This window comes from Nelumbo lutea, chromosome 3, assembly GCF_056320005.1.
Source record: "Nelumbo lutea isolate HS-2025 chromosome 3, American lotus-T2T, whole genome shotgun sequence".
NCBI classification, from domain to species: domain Eukaryota; kingdom Viridiplantae; phylum Streptophyta; class Magnoliopsida; order Proteales; family Nelumbonaceae; genus Nelumbo; species Nelumbo lutea.
Genome location: NC_142686.1, coordinates 117,175,461 through 117,192,754, shown reverse-complemented (window position 1 = coordinate 117,192,754; position 17,294 = coordinate 117,175,461). Strand labels below are relative to the sequence as shown.

The 17,294-nt window shown below is 41.3% G+C and overlaps 1 protein-coding gene across 7 annotated transcripts in view; it reads right to left on the bottom strand.

Annotated features, from left to right (window-relative positions):
• The window catches only part of PUM23 (pumilio 23), an 88,593-nt gene that overhangs the window by 55,965 nt on the left and 15,334 nt on the right, over positions 1-17,294 (bottom strand). For all 7 annotated transcript variants that reach the window (XM_088976806.1, XM_088976810.1, XM_088976807.1 and 4 more), the window contains one exon: positions 5,136-5,303. In XM_088976806.1, coding sequence (XP_088832932.1) covers positions 5,136-5,303 — 168 coding nt within the window. The remainder of the gene's footprint in view (positions 1-5,135; positions 5,304-17,294) is intronic.

Here is a 17,294-nt window from a genome sequence, read left to right as displayed (position 1 = left end):
CAAAAGTCAAGACAAAATGAATTAAGGAGATGGGAATACAAAATTGTCCCACATCTTGGAAAATGGGATAAGGCAAAAATAATTGTGGCCAAATTGGAAGTGAACAGGGAAGTGGTATCTAATCAAGAAGAGATTGATAAAACATTTGTGGATCATTTGTTGAAGATAAATAAAAAATAAATTTTATTGCTAAAAGGAAAACCAGTACATCATAACTAGGTGACAAGATTTCACCCCCACCATATTACAGTAATCTAAGAACAGCAAAAAAGAAAATATCAACATTTCAGTATCAAAACAGATCTCAGCATTCCTATTAAGAGTTCAGAGAAGTCCAAAAATCAGCTCCAATGTCTCTTTTCTGCAGTCCTTAAAACTCTGGAAGCAAAAACACCCAACCAATAACCGTTGAACTAATAACAGCTACCAACTCTTCCATACTTTTCTTTTTCCCCTTGAAGATCCTTCTATTTCTTTCATTCCATGTTTCCCAGCAGATAGCAAAAGGAATACATGTCCAAAGGATCTTAACTTTAACTCCACCTTGGATTCTTGGCCAACAACTGAAAATTTCAGCTGGATCAGCCAAAGGCCTCCTGTCCACCTTGAATGACTTGAAGAAATATGACCAAACAGGATATGAAAAGCTACAATGAAGCAAAATGTGAGACACATCTTCCTCACCATCACAGCACACATCTACTTGGAAATCGCAGACCTCTAAATTTTAGGTTATCCTGTGTTAGAATGCAACCTCTCACAATCAACCAAGCAAATGGTTCAGCCCTTGGTGGTACAGGCTTACCCCAAACACCCCTAATTCTGATCAGTGCCGAGTACATTGACTTGACAATAAACTACCCATCCTTACATTCTTTCCATAATCTGACATCTGCAACTGAGGGACTGATCTCCAAGGTCTGAAGTTTTGCCAGCAACTCCAAGCACTCCACCTCCCAATCAAAAAGGGGTTTTCTGAGATTTGGCCTCCAAACCATAGACCATTTACTACTTCGTAGCAATCTGAAATTGGCACTCCTTTCTTACTGAGATTACATAACCTTGGGCATAATTCAGAAAATTTCCCCACCCCCGACCAGTCATCCTCCCAAAACGTTATACTCAATGCACTTCCCACTTTCCATGTATAGAAAGGGATCATCAAGGAGTTAAAACTCATGATACCCTTCCATACACACGTTTCACCTCCTTTGAATCCGACCCAAGGTTCATCACCCCATACTTACAAGCCACCACTCTCCTCCATAGGGCATCCCTTTTTTTCCAAGACCTCCAAACCCACTTCCCAAATAAAGCTTTGTTATCATTAATGAGAGGAGAGAGGTTAAATGGTTACTTGGGCTTGGAAATTCAATTTCAATGGGTAAAGAGAACCGCTAATGCCTTTGCAGATAACTTGGCAAAGCAGGGGGTGGGAAGGAGTCAATTATTTTTGGCTATTCTGTAATTTTCTATTCGGGTTCTCCAGGGGGGAGCTAAGTCATTTTATCTACCCTGGAGTTCTTATGTAATCCTGATTATTTTTATAATATAAGTTCGTGTTATAGATCAAAAAACAGCTTTGTTACCATTTGAGATCCACCTAGAAGGAATTGATTGGCCACTCTTGGGTGATGAGGCTAGTTGTTGATTGAAAAGAGACTTCAAAGAGGGAAAAATAAGGAGGGCTATCTTTTCAATGGACAAATCCAAAGCCCCAAGCAGACAGGTTTACAATGGATTTTTATCAATATTGCTAGAAGATTTTGAAAGATGATTAGTCTTGAGTTGTTGCTAGGAGGGCTCTCTTCTTGCTTAAAGACTTCACCTACTCCTGCACCTGAGGTGTTGCATTCAACAACAAAAAGTCTTCATAAAATTTCGTACTAAGTCTTCATAACAAGGCAAGTGTACATAGGATTAGAATGGTTATCAAAGTTCTTTTAGGGGTTGAAGACCTTACATGAGTGTCCTTGTGTGCTGTCTTGATTCTGAAGTAGAATTTATTTTGGGACAACTTCCCAATTGAAGTTAAAGTCTATAAAGAGAAACCCAAGCCTTTATGTTTAGAATAAAAGCTTCTCTTTTTAAGAATAACAGTGACTTCATTAATTAATGATAAAAGAAAAATGTATTTACATGAGAAATGGAGCCCAATTTTTGGTGGAAAAACACCCAGTCCTCCTACATTAGAACACTACAACTGAGCTCAATACAATTTTTCCCTAGTCACACCCTGTTTCTAACCCAACAAAAATCGGCATTCAGGTCTTCTGCCAGCTGTCCAATCTCCCTCGTGATTTCTGTACCGCCATCTTCCTTTTTTTTGATAAATGTACTGTGGTCTTCCTTCACTGTTTTTTGTCATCCAATCCACTAACTTTGGATCCCCTTTCACCACAATGTTTATTCAATTCAGCCTCTTATACAATCTCAAGCCTTCCAGTGCAGCCATTCGTTCTGCTTTCAAGGAATTACCTTGTCCCTCAGAACCTGAGTACAACAACCACAACAGACCCATTTTGGTCTCTAATTACCCCTTCAAAACCTGCCATCCCTGTATTTCCTAAACAGCACCCATCAAAATTTAACTTTGAAAGATTGGGTCTAGATGGAGACCATCGCAATTGCAGCAGTGACCTTGAGGTTGATGATGCAGCTATCCAATTCCGCCCTCTACACATTTCATCCATAGAGAATGGAGTGAACATAGTCAGGGTTTTTGACAAATGGACTATCATGATTCTAATACTCCCTATAATTTATTCCACCTCCCATGCCTCCTCCTGGAAGATTCTTGAATTTCATTCTTCCAAACTTGCCCAAATTTTGGCCACCCTAGTACATCTCCATAGAGCATTTCCTCTCCTAGAAAATAGGCATAAAAGCTGAATTAAGCAAGCTTCTCACATCAGTTAGCGCCACCCACCTGCTCACCATAAAAGAGACATATTTTCTTCAAGTACTAGAAACAAATGAGCAGGAGATTAACAAGTTGGTATAAAGGTTCCCCACTTGCATTACAAAGAGCAGGAGATTAACAAGTTGGTATAAAGGTTCCCCACTTGCATTACAAAGAACGCATCAATGAGGAAAAAGATCCAAGAAGAATCGTAGACCAGAATATACATGCAGCTTAAAAAGTTGACTATTTGAAGAACCCGAGATAAGCTCGATTTTACTACAAAACCCTCCCTGGACCATGAAATCCCCAATCCAAAACATTTTTGTTTACACTTTCCTTAGCTAGCATGTCAAAAGGGTTATTTGCTGCCCAAGGTATGCAAATGAGTGGTTCATGACATCATGTTGGATACAAGTGATTTGATTTCTCTCAGAGTAAGTCTAAGATTCCAATGACCTTTTTCTGAAGTGAACCATCCACAGTCTGACAGTCACCTTCAATGATGAGATCAGACCGACCATGAATGTTGCACAGTCTCAGCACCTGAAGCAGTGCTTAGAATGAGCTCTCCTTCATGGTTTCGTATTGCTCCACCTATTCCTGATGGACCCGGATTACCAAGGTAGCAACCATCAAAATTGAGTTTTAGCGTATCTGTTATTGGTCACTCCCAAGTTTTGGTGATGGTTGTCTGCTATGTCCATAGCTTGCCACTACATTTCAGCCTCTAAGATATAGTTCATCAGATTTCTTTTAATTCTTTTCTGTCCATTAACCAATCTGCAACCTTTACCATTATGTTCTCCATTGAGTGTGTGCACCTCAAGATTTTTTTGGTGTTTCCCAAGGAAAAATGGTCAAGTATTTCTTATGGAACATGCAAGTCTTTCCGAAACGAAGAAAGAACTGGGACCAAATCTTTGTAGCAAAGGGGCAAGATAATAGGAGGTGCTTGATATTCTCCCCAGCTTTGAAACATAGTACACACACATGAGGGGGCTGATACCAGTTCGGTCTCCTTTGAAGCATTTCATCCATGGTGAAGATTGTGATACTCTTCTTTCACTCTCTAGAATCGTATCCTTTTTCTCTTTAACTTTTCTTTTTTAAAGTATCTCTTCCCCTCATAAATCAGATCTGCAACTCTCGTTTTCCTTCCTCTTTTTCCAAACATATTCACCCTAGTAGGACTTTTTCTCCTGGTCCTACATCTCCCTAAAGGCCATAAACCAATGCCCTGCTATCTGGGGTCTTGGGAGGGGTTGACTGGATACAGACCTCACCTTTGGCCTTTTTTGGCACAAAATGGCCATTCTCATAGATGTCCATGACAGCAATGACTAATTAAAAATGAAAGAAGCATGTGTCCTAAGCAGTAAACAGAACATTCACTAAGGTCAAAACCCCCCAAGATAATGATACCACAGTGAACCCTGAACAGTAATCAGGAAAATCCCAACATAATTCTTCATTTTCCTAGTGTACTTCAATCTACTTTTGTGTGCGTTCAACTTTTTAACCCAAAAAATGATTTTGACTTTATGTTCGTTTATCTTCAAGTATGAATTGCGTATTTTGCTAGGAGGGCCACATTAGTTTCCTTTCATGAGCACACATAAAAATGTTATCAACGATTCTTTAAAGATATTAAGATACCCACTACAGGCTTTAACTTCACCAACTGGTTTTCATGTCCTGGATCTAATCTTTCCAGATCTGAAATCTTTCAGTTTTGGATCCCTCCTAATGAATTAAATCAATTTTTATTTCAGTGAGTGCCCTCTAGAGAATCCAGGGCTTTGTAGGACTTGAATGGCCTTTAAAGAAAATAACAATGTGTTCTATCAACACATATGGGCTATAAGCTATCAGCACAAACAAGCATGATACATAATTGTCTATAACCTATCATCACACACAGGTAAGAAGTTTATAAACTACATTGCACATTCATTACATCAAAAATTACCAATTAAAGGAAAACCCATTACATAAAAAAAAGGTCTTTTACAGTACCTAGTATGAATTTATACATACTCAAAACTAAAATGCCATGACTGCATTTGTGGTTTGTAAATAACCAATATTCAGCTCAGTTATAGATTGTAAATCATGATATCATATCTTTCAAAAATGCAAACAAAAAAAAAACGTAGGTTAATATATCAAGTATAAAGATAAAGAAAAACACAATTGCAACATTGTGCACTATGAAGATTAGGCAGCCTACCTCCATTAAATGGCTATAAGCAGTATCCTTAAGCAGAGCAAGAATATCTTTCACTACAGTACTTTCTATGGTGTCCCCTTCCATAAAAGTTTTCTCAGGACAGCCAAGAAGAACTGGAATTACATGCATTAATTCTTGATCCTCTCCTGTTAATAGCTTTAAAGCAGTCTGCACAAAACAGTTCTGACTTAGATCACTAGATCACTCAGTTCACATAAGATTACATTTTCATTTAAAACATAGAAACATCTTCACAAGAATAACCACATGGCATAAGCTGCCATGTAAACCGGTCACAGAGTTCAAAAAACCCACACACCCGATGACTTCACAGAAACCAAGACCATATCAAGAGGCCTAAGCAAGAACAGCAACATCATAATGCCACATACTCTGCCCCAACCACCAAAAATAAGTAAATGAACAAACAAATCAAATCAAACAGACAAAACACAAGCATAAACTCCACCAGTCAAGCCCTCACCCAGAAGGAAAAACTCAACTGAATTCACATTAAGCTCAAATATACACAAATCCTGTCCCACCATGGTGCTCTACCAAGAGCCATGTTTTTTGTAAAATTATAAGTCCAATGATTTTCTACAAATTCAGACCACTATTACCCGAAAACCAAAAAAAAAAAAAAACACTTCACACCCCATGTTCTTTGGCCTCCCCTTGCTCATTTAGAACCTTTGTATAAATTCACTCACTGGTGAAATTATTAGTCATCTATGCTTCGTCCAGAAGGGAGAAAAAAAAGAATAAATACCCAGCTAATCACTTGGAAAGACAGAGGCAGTTGGTGTGGTGGATCTAAAACCTTAAAGTTTGAGTTGCAGTTTCACCGCTTCAGCCTTCATTGAGAGCTAATTATTTCATGTTGTTCTTTCAATGTAGTTGGCTAATCTGTTCACAGTCGGCGGCCTATGTTCTGATGTAGTTTCGGCAAGAAACAAAAGAAAGAAAAGAGAAAAAAGAATATAAGAAAATAGCAACTACAGTAACTAATTTACTGCACTATTTCTCCACACTCCCCCTCAAGTTGGAAATAGATATTGGTCATTCCCAACTTGCATAAGTCTGTCTCTAGCTTGTTCTTTGTAACTGTTTAGGTGAAGAGGTCAGCAAGCTGCATATCAGAGGCAACATAGGGAAGGCACACTTCTTGAGAGGCAACTCTTTCTCTAATAAAATGCCAGTCTACCTCAATATGTTTGGTCCTATCATGCTGTTTTGGATCATGAGCAATATTAATAGCGGACTGGTAATCACTATACAGCATCAGGGGCCTTTCATATTCAATCTCTAACTCCTCAAGTAGGGATCTTAGCCATAACACTTCAACAACACCATTACCATAGATCTATACTCTGCTTCAGCACTAGAGCAGGCAACTACATCTTTTTTCTTACTCCACCAAGAAACAAGGGCACAATAACTTGAAGTAGATCTCCTACCGTTAACACATCCAGCCCAATCTACATTAGTATACACCTCTATCTTCATGTGGCCATTATTCTTGAAGAATATACCTCTGCGTAGACACCTCTTCAAATAGGCAAGCATCCGCTTGACTATAAGGAGATGGGATGTTCCAGGAGACTACATATACTAACTAACAACACTAACAACATAAGAAATATCAGGACGTGTTAGGCATAGGTAGAGAACCTTTCAACCAATCGTCGATACATTCCTTTATCATGTGGCTCACCTCCTTCTGCATTTATCTTATGATTTGGCTCAATTGGTGTGTTTGTTGGCTTAACTCCCAATTTATCAGTTTCCTTTAAGAGATCAAGGACATATTTCCTCTAGGATATGAAGATACCATGCTTAGACCTTAGTTACTTCAATTCCTAAGAAATATCACAAATCACCCAGATCCTTCACCTCAAACTCCTTACTAAGTAACTTCTTCAGAGAATTAATCTCATCACTATTACTGCCTATCACCACAATATCATCAACATACACGGCCAGAAAAGTTAAGGTTGAACATGTTTTCTTGATAAAGAGAGTGTGGTCAAATTGAGCCTACACATAACCAAATTTCTCCAAGGCAAGTTTGAACTTGTCAATCCATGCCCTTGAAGACTACCTCAAACCATACAAAGCCCTCTTCAGTCAACAAACTTTCTTTCCAATATCCCCAGCATAGAAACCTTAAGGCAACTCCATATATACCTCTTCTTGTAAACCACCATTCAGGAAAGCATTTTTAACATCCATCTGGAACAACGGCCATGAGAAGTTTGCAGCAAGTGACAACAACACTCTAATAGTGTTCATTTTGGTGACCGGTGCAAAGGTTTCCACATAATCAATACCATAAGTTTGTATGTATCCCTTAGCAACCAGTCGGGACTTGTATCTTTCAATTGAACCATCTACATTGTACTTCACTGTAAATACCCATCTACAACCAATAGGTTTCTTCCCTCTCGGCTGACCCACCAACTCCCAAGTATCATTTTTGATAAGGGCATCCATCTCAACTTTCATTGCTTTCTTCCACTCAGGTACTACCAAGGCTTCCTATACTATTCCAAGAATAGGTATGGCAGCAATAGTCACCAAAATGGGCTTATATGAAGGTGAAAGGTGGTCATAAGAAAAAAAACTAGGGGACGCAATGGGCAATAGATGAGGTGCAGTGTTGTTTCCCTTTGCGTATTGCAATAGAAAAGTCAAGGTCATTGAAGGAGGCTGAATTTCAGTGGTGGTAGTGGGCATGTCATATGTAGTAATTGTGATACCTAGATGTAGTGTTGTAGAGGAGATTGAAAGTGGCCTAGACTACACACTATCGGAACCAATCTGCCTCCACCATCATCTATGAAACACCCTCAACTCTCTACACTTTTGGCAGTCCCCCTCACTACACTCCCCTTCAGTGACAAGAATTGACAATGAGCCTTCCTGAGCAAAGACGTCCTGCTCAACATTCTCCCCTAGAGATGAAATCCTAGAGTAATAAGGAACATCCTCAAAGAAGGTAACATCCATAGACACAAAACAAGTACTAGAGACTGCATCATAACAACAATAGCCCTTTTGATTTTGTGCATACCCGAGAAAACTACACTTGGCTACCTTAGGATCAAATTTAGAATGGTTAGGTCCAAGGATTTGAACAAAGCAAGTGCATCCAAAGGTCTTAAGGGGAATAGCAAATTGGTCCTTATTAGGATACAGCAGGTTAAAAGGAGCTTTCATGTCTAAAACCCGTGAAGGAACCCTATTGACAAGGTAAACAGCTATGTGGATGGCATCACCCCATGAGCATATAGAAACATTAGCACTTATCATGATGCTCCTACCAACTTCCAAAATGTGCTTATTCTTTCTCTTATCTACTTCATTTTGTTGAGGTGTGTGAGGACAGATACTCTAATAAATAACCCCATGCTAAGGAAGATATGAAGCCAAGGGTTTTGCAAAATACTCATGGGCATTATCAGATCTAATATTTCTGATTCCGATGCCAAAATGGGTCAAAATCATCTCGTGGAATGCACGGGACAGAGTAGGTACCTCATCTCAGGAACACATAAGGTAAACCCATGAAACCAAGAGTAATCATCAACAAATAATAGGAAATATATGTATTCCACCATTGCAATAATGTGGTATGGCCCCTAAACATCAATATGCACAATTTTTAAATGAGGAATGCTTCTTTTTTTCCTCAAGGAATAGGTTAATCTACAATGCTTTGCAAGTTCACAACTCTCATACCTCAAATTGGACACTTGGACTGACTCAAAACAAAGTAGGAAAAAGACTCTTCAAAGACCATAAAGATAAATGACCCAACCGATTATACCAAAGCATAATCTATCTCACAAACTTAGACACAAAAGACCTCCTAACTTCTTTATTCCTCCTAGGTGGATACTCTAGCAAGTAGATTCCATTTGTCTCACGGCCAATCTCATTCACCTTCTTTGTTGCCAAATCCTGGAAAACACACCAATCAAGGAAAAAGGTTACTAAGCAATTTTGACTTTTTTTGTAATACTACTAACTGAAAGCATATTGGTGCTAAGTTTAAGGACATGTAGGATTGCGGACAAAGAGATGGAATCAAACATTCTGATATATCCCTTGCCAGAAATAGGTACAAGGGATCCCATCAGCAATAGAAACTTTATCTCTACCACCAGAGTATAAGGAGTAAGAGGTAAACATAAAGGATAAACTAGTCATATGGTCTGAAGCACATGAATCAACAATCCAAAAAAGACTATATTACTTAGGGTTGAAGCATTATAGGTAGTAAGCCTGAGCGTGAGCAAAAGCCAAGGTGGTAGTGGCAGTGTATATGGGTGCAAGTCAAACGGGTTGGGTCGGGTTTATGGTCAACCCAAGCCCAAATCTGAAATTTTGGCTTAAGGCTCAAGCCTGAGGTAAGACACGATCTTTCCAACCCACATTGTAATTTGATGCACTCGCGTTGGGATCAGGTTCGTCAATGAAACCTCTCTAAAATTATACATGTAAGTATGCGTTTATGCAAATATGTATACATATATGTATTTTATTTTTGGTAAAACATGAATGTATATATGTAAATATGCATACGTATATGTATGTATGTATGTAAGTATGTATGCAAAATTTTACACATACACATATTGGGTTGGGTTCAAGCTACCTAAGGACTACGGCTAAGCCCGGCCCAAAAAAATAAAAAAGCCAAAATTCTTGGGCCCGAGCCTAGACCGAGAACCAAAAATCCAAGCCCAACTCGTGTCAAATTTTGAGTTGGGTCGGCTCAGACTCGAGTTGGGCCTTGCCCAAGTTGCCATGTTGCACCCCTAGTAGTGGATTTCAAGGTAGAAGATGTACAATTATTGGAGACAGTTACATTAGCACTCCCCTTCTTATTCTTAAGTCTTGCTGGAACAAGATAGGGCTACAGCTTCCAACAAGTGTCCCTAGTGCGCTTTGGCTTCTTACAATAGTAACAAATTATCTCCCTCTTCTCTTCCCTTTTTATATCCCCCTCCTTATCACCTACAGGCTTCGGTTTCACTACTGCCAATGCTGATTCCATGGGGTGGAATCTATAACATGATTTTCCTTTTACTCTCTTCACTGTGTACTAGTTAATAAGCCTAAGACAAGGTGACATTGTCCCTAGTAAGTAGTTGTTGACTCACAATGTCATAATTTGAATTCAGCTCAGCAAGAAAATAAACACTCTATTTGTCTCAACCAACTTCTTGTATGTTGTTGCATCCTTTTGGCTTTCCCACTCAATGGTCTCCAAGTGACCAATTTCATGCCACAAGGATTTCAATGTGGAGAAATAAACAAATACAGGTTTCTCTCCCGCTGTTTAAGAGTGTTCACTTCACTTTTCAGCTCATAGGCCCTAGCAACATTCTAGGGCTGTGAGTATGTTTCCTCCATATTCTCCCAAATTACCTTAAAAGTTTTCACCCATAAGAAATTTCTACTAATATGGAGCTGTATAGAATTGCACAGCCAGGTCATCACTAGATAATTTTCGTGAACTCATTTATCATAAGCTCCCCCCTTCTTCCAATAGCCATCATGGTTGATTGGGCCCATTCCAGGTAATTTGTGCCATCAAACTTAATAGTGGTAATCTGAAAAGAATTGTCTGACATATTTCTAGGCCCCATGGATCCTTCTCCAAATGTCTTTGCTTTGTTCCCAATGGCCTACATGTTAACCAGACCACAAAAACTCACAGCTATCTAACAAAGAGGCCGAAAAAGGTTTCTGTACAGAAACCCAGTGACAATTACAGCTCTGAAATAATCCTTCAGCAACCTAGTATCAGTACCAATAGAAGAAAAAATAAACAAGATTCTATAACCCAAAGACTGATCTGTTTCTAGAGAAAAAACCTAGAACCAGCCCTAGAGAAAACCAGAAAATCCGGCCGTTCCTCCCAAAAGAATCCAATCACCTTCTACAAGCTGTCGATCTCTGAATGTCATTCCAACGTCCCAAGGAAGGCTTAAACCCTTAAACTTCTATCCAATCCCAAATCTCTGAATCTTCCTGGTTGTTGGTGATCTCCAAAATTACACAGGTCTTGGGCAGCAACAGACTTCTCCAAAAACCTCCAAGAATCAAGCATACCAAGCTGAAAATTCCAGCCTTAATTTAACCTCATGTAGTTGGTTGGGAGAACCCTACATGAGCCCTAAACTTGGCTCTGATACCAAGTTGGCTGATCTGTTCACAGTCGCCTGTGTTCTGATGTAGTTTCAGCAAGAAACAAAAGAAAGAAAAGAGAAAAAATAATAGAAGAAAGCAGGGGAGAAGAGAAGAGAAGAGAAGAAGAAAGGCGCAGCTAATCAGTCTGCCGCTCACTCTCTCAATTAGTATTTATATGTTTCTAATATAAAAATCAGTACAAAGACATAAATACCCCTGCCATACAAGTAACTCTAACAGCAATATAACAGCAACTAAAAGACATTATAAAAAACTAACAGCAACTAATAAAAGAAAACAGCAATTACAGTAACTAATTTACTGCACTATTTCACCACAATATGGTGTTACTACATGTACATGTTTTGTGCATGATTGTCACTCATTTACCATGTAAATGTAATGCTTCTTGTAATATAGGGGTTGTCCCCATTTTTTGATTTAGTAATACATACATTGATCATATTTATCAAAACAAGTTAAATTTGCAGACTATATAGGTACTTTTCAATCTGAAGCTTTTCAACTTCAATTACTCCACTGACTACCTTACATGATTTTAGGACTTATACACAGGTCCCCAGTGAGTTAAGTCAAGTTTCAATTTTTAAACTCTCTCCAAAAGAAAATTAATTGCTCAATCTTTACAACATCTATACAAAGAACCTGAAGACTGGAGTTCTAAGTAGGTTTCAAGAGAGAAATGAGGCCCACTTTGTCACAGGGCTTTGTGGAGGTGACAAGGTGGAGGAAAGCCCAGAAAGTGGAGGCTAAAGATTTTATGTTTGAAGAAATAAGAATCAAAGGGTGTTACAGCTTGAAGATAAGGGAGTTGAAGAAAGCTACAGTTCTGGTGGAAGGTTTGGAGATAATTGAATGGCTGAAGGATTTTTTGCAAGCAGCAGCAACAAAAGGAAAACAGACATGCTGAAAGGAAAATAACACAAAGTGTAGCAGGAGATACGTGGTGGAAAGTAAACAGAATGCAAAAGGTTTATTCATATCTCTTTCAGAGTTCTTTGACAATGAAAGGAAACAAATAGTCTGCTTCTCTGATGGAAAAAATAGTCAATGATGGCGAGGAGTGACTGAGATCATGACTGGCTTTATAGATTGAAGGAACCCAGAGACAAAGGAGAAGGAGTAATAGTCAGGGTGATTGGGTTGCCGTTCCACCTGTGGAAACATGATGTAGCAGTCTCCATTGCCTTGTTATGTGGAGCTCGTCTGGTGGGGAGTTCTGGGGAGATTTGAGATCTGCTGCTTTGCTGTTAAATGGAGTGAAACCAGAGGAGATACCTAGGAAGATTACTCTTCAGGTTGAAGTGCTGTCTTTACAGGTTTGGTTAGTGATGGTGCAAGCTGCAAAATAGTAGATCAGAGAACCCGGGGTGGCTAACCCGGCGAGGTTGCTCCGATGCTTAAGTCAGTACTATACTGTGGATGCAAGCTGAATACTTGAGCGCTTGAATGCTATGAGTAAATAATCAAGCGTACCTCTCTTTTTTCTCCTCCCCCTAGGTCTTTGGGGCTGGTGCCTTTATATAGGCATTGTTCAGTGTGAGCCTCACGCACCGCATCCAAGATTTCCGAGAGATCGTGCCTAACCAGTCCAAAATCCTTGGAGGTAAACATCATGCACGTTGACCACCCTCCAGAACGTTCGGTACGTGGGCCAACTTCCAAGAATCGTAGAAGTGTCGGGATATGCATGACGAATTTGTCAACGAGCACATCTTGCAGGTCGCCACCTGGACCTCAGTCAGGCTGGCACGCCCTCAAGGGAGGTCGCTCCTTGCGTCGAGGTCACTTCAGCCAGTGACGAGGTGCTGCAGGTTGGCCCTGGACGAGGTGCTTCTAGCCGACCTGAATTGTGGTCAAGATCGCCAGGTTGGAGGTGAAAGCAGGTCGCCGGGTCTAAGCGAAGAGAACCACAATCTGGGTCTCCAAGTCATTGCTTAGGTGGTGTCTATGTGTCAACTAGTTGTTCCAAGATGCCATGTGTCATGATGTCATTGGAGGGCCAAATCCGCCCTCATCAATTGCCCCCCACTCTCGAGCTGAGTGTAGCTCGGCGAAGGGAGGAGATTGCTCCTTTTGGCCCAAGATGACTGATTCGATTAGTTCGTAGTCGCAAGCGTTCTGATTTACTTCTCAGATCGGAACAGTTCGAGAGCGAACCCATCCTCTCAAGGAGAGGTGCAGTAGGTACCCCGAGGACATCTACCTTATTAGGGATGCAACCATCAAGGGGTTCTCCAATCCGACCATTACCTCGAGAGCGAAGCTTACCATGTTGTTCTCAAGGGGGGGGTTCTAACTGCGTGACTGCTTTATTAGGTCGCTCCACCTAAGTAGACTTCAACGCAGTGTCACTCGAACTGGTTCTCAAAAGAGTAGCCAATGAGTTCGACGCGAAGCCTAAAACCGAGGTAGAGGTCGATTGTTAAGAGATCAGCCAGGTTTGTGTTTGTCATGGTGCCGAACTGGTATGCCGAATAGGTACTGTATTTTGTCCTCCACTCCATTGCATAAAAGTTTTCTAAATGTGGATTACCCCGAGGTGCCAAACTGTATGCACACCGATGAGGCTAAACGCGAACTGTTTTTTTATTTTGCCCATGCCGAAGAGGCGACTAAGTATAAGCCCGAGCTAACGTGGATAAGTGTGGATTACTAACGAAGTGTCGGGTTGGCGAGCTAGGCTCTAATAGGAATAACCCGATCTCAATGTAAGCCGAAGTGAACAAACATAATAGGGTATGTGCCCGTCCTACCTGCGCACAAGCTACTTTTTTATTTTCCCATGCCGAAGAGGCGACTGGGTCTCATGTGGTGTCGAGGTCTTTTATTAGCTCAGCACCTTAGCCCTTGGGCTCTGGGAGCGACTCGCGGTCCACTCTCCTTATCCTTATTTAGCCGACGTGTGACCTGACCTTTCCGCCTAAGCGGGTGGCCATTCTGTAGTAACTTCTCATATGGCTGCTTCTACGCCATCCTATGGGATTATCTTCTTTGGTGAGTGCTTGCGAGACCACAACGTACATGTTCTGCCCCCCTTGCGAGGGCATAATGATGTTGTCAGTGTGAGTCGGCAGTTCAGGGCCACGGCTGCACTGCATCAGCCTCGTTAGTGACGCCGGTGTGAGTCACCAGCTTGCGCGGGAGCCTTGGAAGGATCGACCTGCGAGGACATCCATGCACTCCGTTGGTTGCCAACTCCCGCGGAAGCCATGAAGAGCTCATCTTGTAGAGGTGACCTCGCAAAACAAGGCTGATGAGGCCTCGTCCTAGCTGACTGCTATTGAGGATGTTCTGTTGTTGTCTACATCGGGCTTCTCCCATGCTCAGATCTGGAAATTCATGCTTCATCTCATAGAACTACTACGCTTCAATCCCAACGGGAACCACTAATGGCTCTACCGCGGGGAGAGGGGCGTTCACATACAGTAGCGGTGTATTTATCTAGGGCACTGGGGATGCTGAGCTTGGCCTGAACTTGTTTGCTTGTCACAGGGAGTTCTCAAGGTTCATCATAGATGTTTTTGCCCCCCAATAATCGGTAATCGTTCTAGGTGTTGATGCTGCTCAAAAGTGCCTTTGAGTTTATAAAAAATGGAAATTAGAAAGTGAGAACTTTAGTTTCTAAAAGGTGAGATCTTAGCTTTCTGAAAGAAGAGGACTTAGCCTTTTAGAAGGTGAGATCTTAGCTTTCTGAAAGAAGAGGACTTAGCCTTTTAGAAGGTGAGAACTTAGCTTCTTGTAGTGTTTCCCACAGACGGCGCCAATTGATGGTGCACGATCTAGATACTCCTAGCTGGAAGATGATCCGAACTCCAGTTGCGCGGCAAGCTGGACCAAGCTACAAAATAATAGATCAGAGAACCCGGGGTGGCAAACCCGGCAAGGTCACTCCGATGCTTAAGTCAGTACTCTACTGTGGATGCGAGCTGAATACTTGAGTGCTTGAATGCTAGTGAGTAAATAATCACGAGTACCTCTCTTTTTTCCCCTCCCCCTGGGTCTTTGGGGCCGGTGCCTTTATATAGGCATTGTTTAGTGTGGGCCTCACGCACCGCATCCAAGATTTCCGAGAGATCGTGCCTAACCGGTCCAAAATCCTTGGAGGTAAACATCATGCACATTGACCACCCTCCAGAACGTTCGTTGCGTGGGCCAACTTCCAAGAATCGTGGGAGTGTCGGGATATGCATGCCAAATTTGTCAGCAAGCACATCTCGCAAGTCACCACTTGGACCTCAGTCAGGCCGGCATGCCCTCGAGGAAGGCTGCTTCTTGCGTCAAGGTCACTTTGGCCAGTGACGAGGTGCTGCAGGTTGGCCCTGGACGAGGTACTTCTAGCCGACCTGAGTTGTGGTCGAGGTCACCAAGTTGGCGGTAAAGGCAAGTCGCCAGGTCTGGACGAAGAGAAACCATGATCTGGGACTCCAAGTCATTGCTTAGGTGGTGTCTATGTGTCAACTAGCTGTTCCAAGATGCCATGTGTCATGATGTCATTGGAGGGTCAAATCCGCCCTCATCAAGTTAGCTTCCTCCATTGAAGCTTCTCTGTGGTTACGCCAAACAGGAAGATGTACAAGTGGAAGAACAGGCCCTGCATGGCTGCCTAGGATTGGAGGATCAGAAGATGGAAAGTTTCATTAAAATAGCCAAGCAAAACTTCGACCATCCAAAAGATATGGGCAGTGAGGAAGGTCAAATACATGGGTTACAAGGCAAGGGACTGACAGCAAAAAGATCCTTTGCTCAGGTGTTAGCTTTTGGTGCCAAAAATTCAAACAAGCTAGACCATTCATCTCCAAAAGGAAAAACCAGTTTGGCCAAGGATTTCAAACCGGCTATTAAGAGAGTTGAGCCATCAAGTCAAGCCGAAGGGAGCGTTGACTCTTTAAAAACTCATGTGGTTGAACAGTTAAGTGGGGTTAGGCTTAACATTTCATTTAGGCCTTCTCAAACAGGAAATTTTGTTACTGGACCAACTGTAAGTGGCCCATAAGTTATCACATGACTCTTTAAAACCACACGTGACTGAGGAAGGATTGATGCTAGACAAGCTTAATCATCTAGCGTTTTCCCCATCAAGCTCTTCTAAGGCTTCGAAGAAGTCAAACCAGAGAAAAATATGTCGTGACTTTCCAAAGATCGTCACAATCCAAGGCCAATTTGATGGTGCGACCTTGAAAACCTTGATTCAGACACACACGACATGATCAGTATAGGAAATGTAAATCTGCAAGATTCGAAGGACTAGTGGGAGGATGAAATTTAAACACTGCTATTCTATTCCCAGAGAAGGTAATATGTGTTTCGGGAGGGTGTGGAAATGGGGTGGAGCAGAATAAGGTGGAAGACAAGGATTAAAAGTTAAAGACCTCAACAACCGATGCACCACACAAGGATGAGGGGAACTTAGCAGCAGCTTTAAAGGACGATCAGGGTACATCTACTCTTGCAAACAAATCCTTTCCAAAAAACAGGCAAGTGAATTACAGTTTGGAGGAGCAGGATTCTTCTCTAAAGGTTTACAAGAAAACACCCTGAAAGGAAAATGTACCAAAGCCTTTTTCGGCTGTAGGGATTGAAAAGGTTTTGATTGAACCAAGTTTACCCCAACAACCAAATCAGACTGAGGAAAGGAGCTCTGGTCAAAATTCTATTGCTGATATCCCAACACAACTTGTTGTCCATTCCTCTCCTATCAGGCCAGGTATGCTTGTGTCCATTCAGGTTTTGTTACTATTCGGGATTTTGTGCCTAAAACAGGTACCTTGGCATCACAGCTGGAAAGAACAGCCAGAGATGGAGTAGAAGTTGAAGGGTGAGGTTAGAAATAGAGAAGAAGTTTCATTGTTAGAAAAAAGACAGTTGGAGGAAAATTGAGACACAAGAGAAAAAGCAAAGAGGGGAGTAAAAGAAGGAAAATGAAAGTGCGGA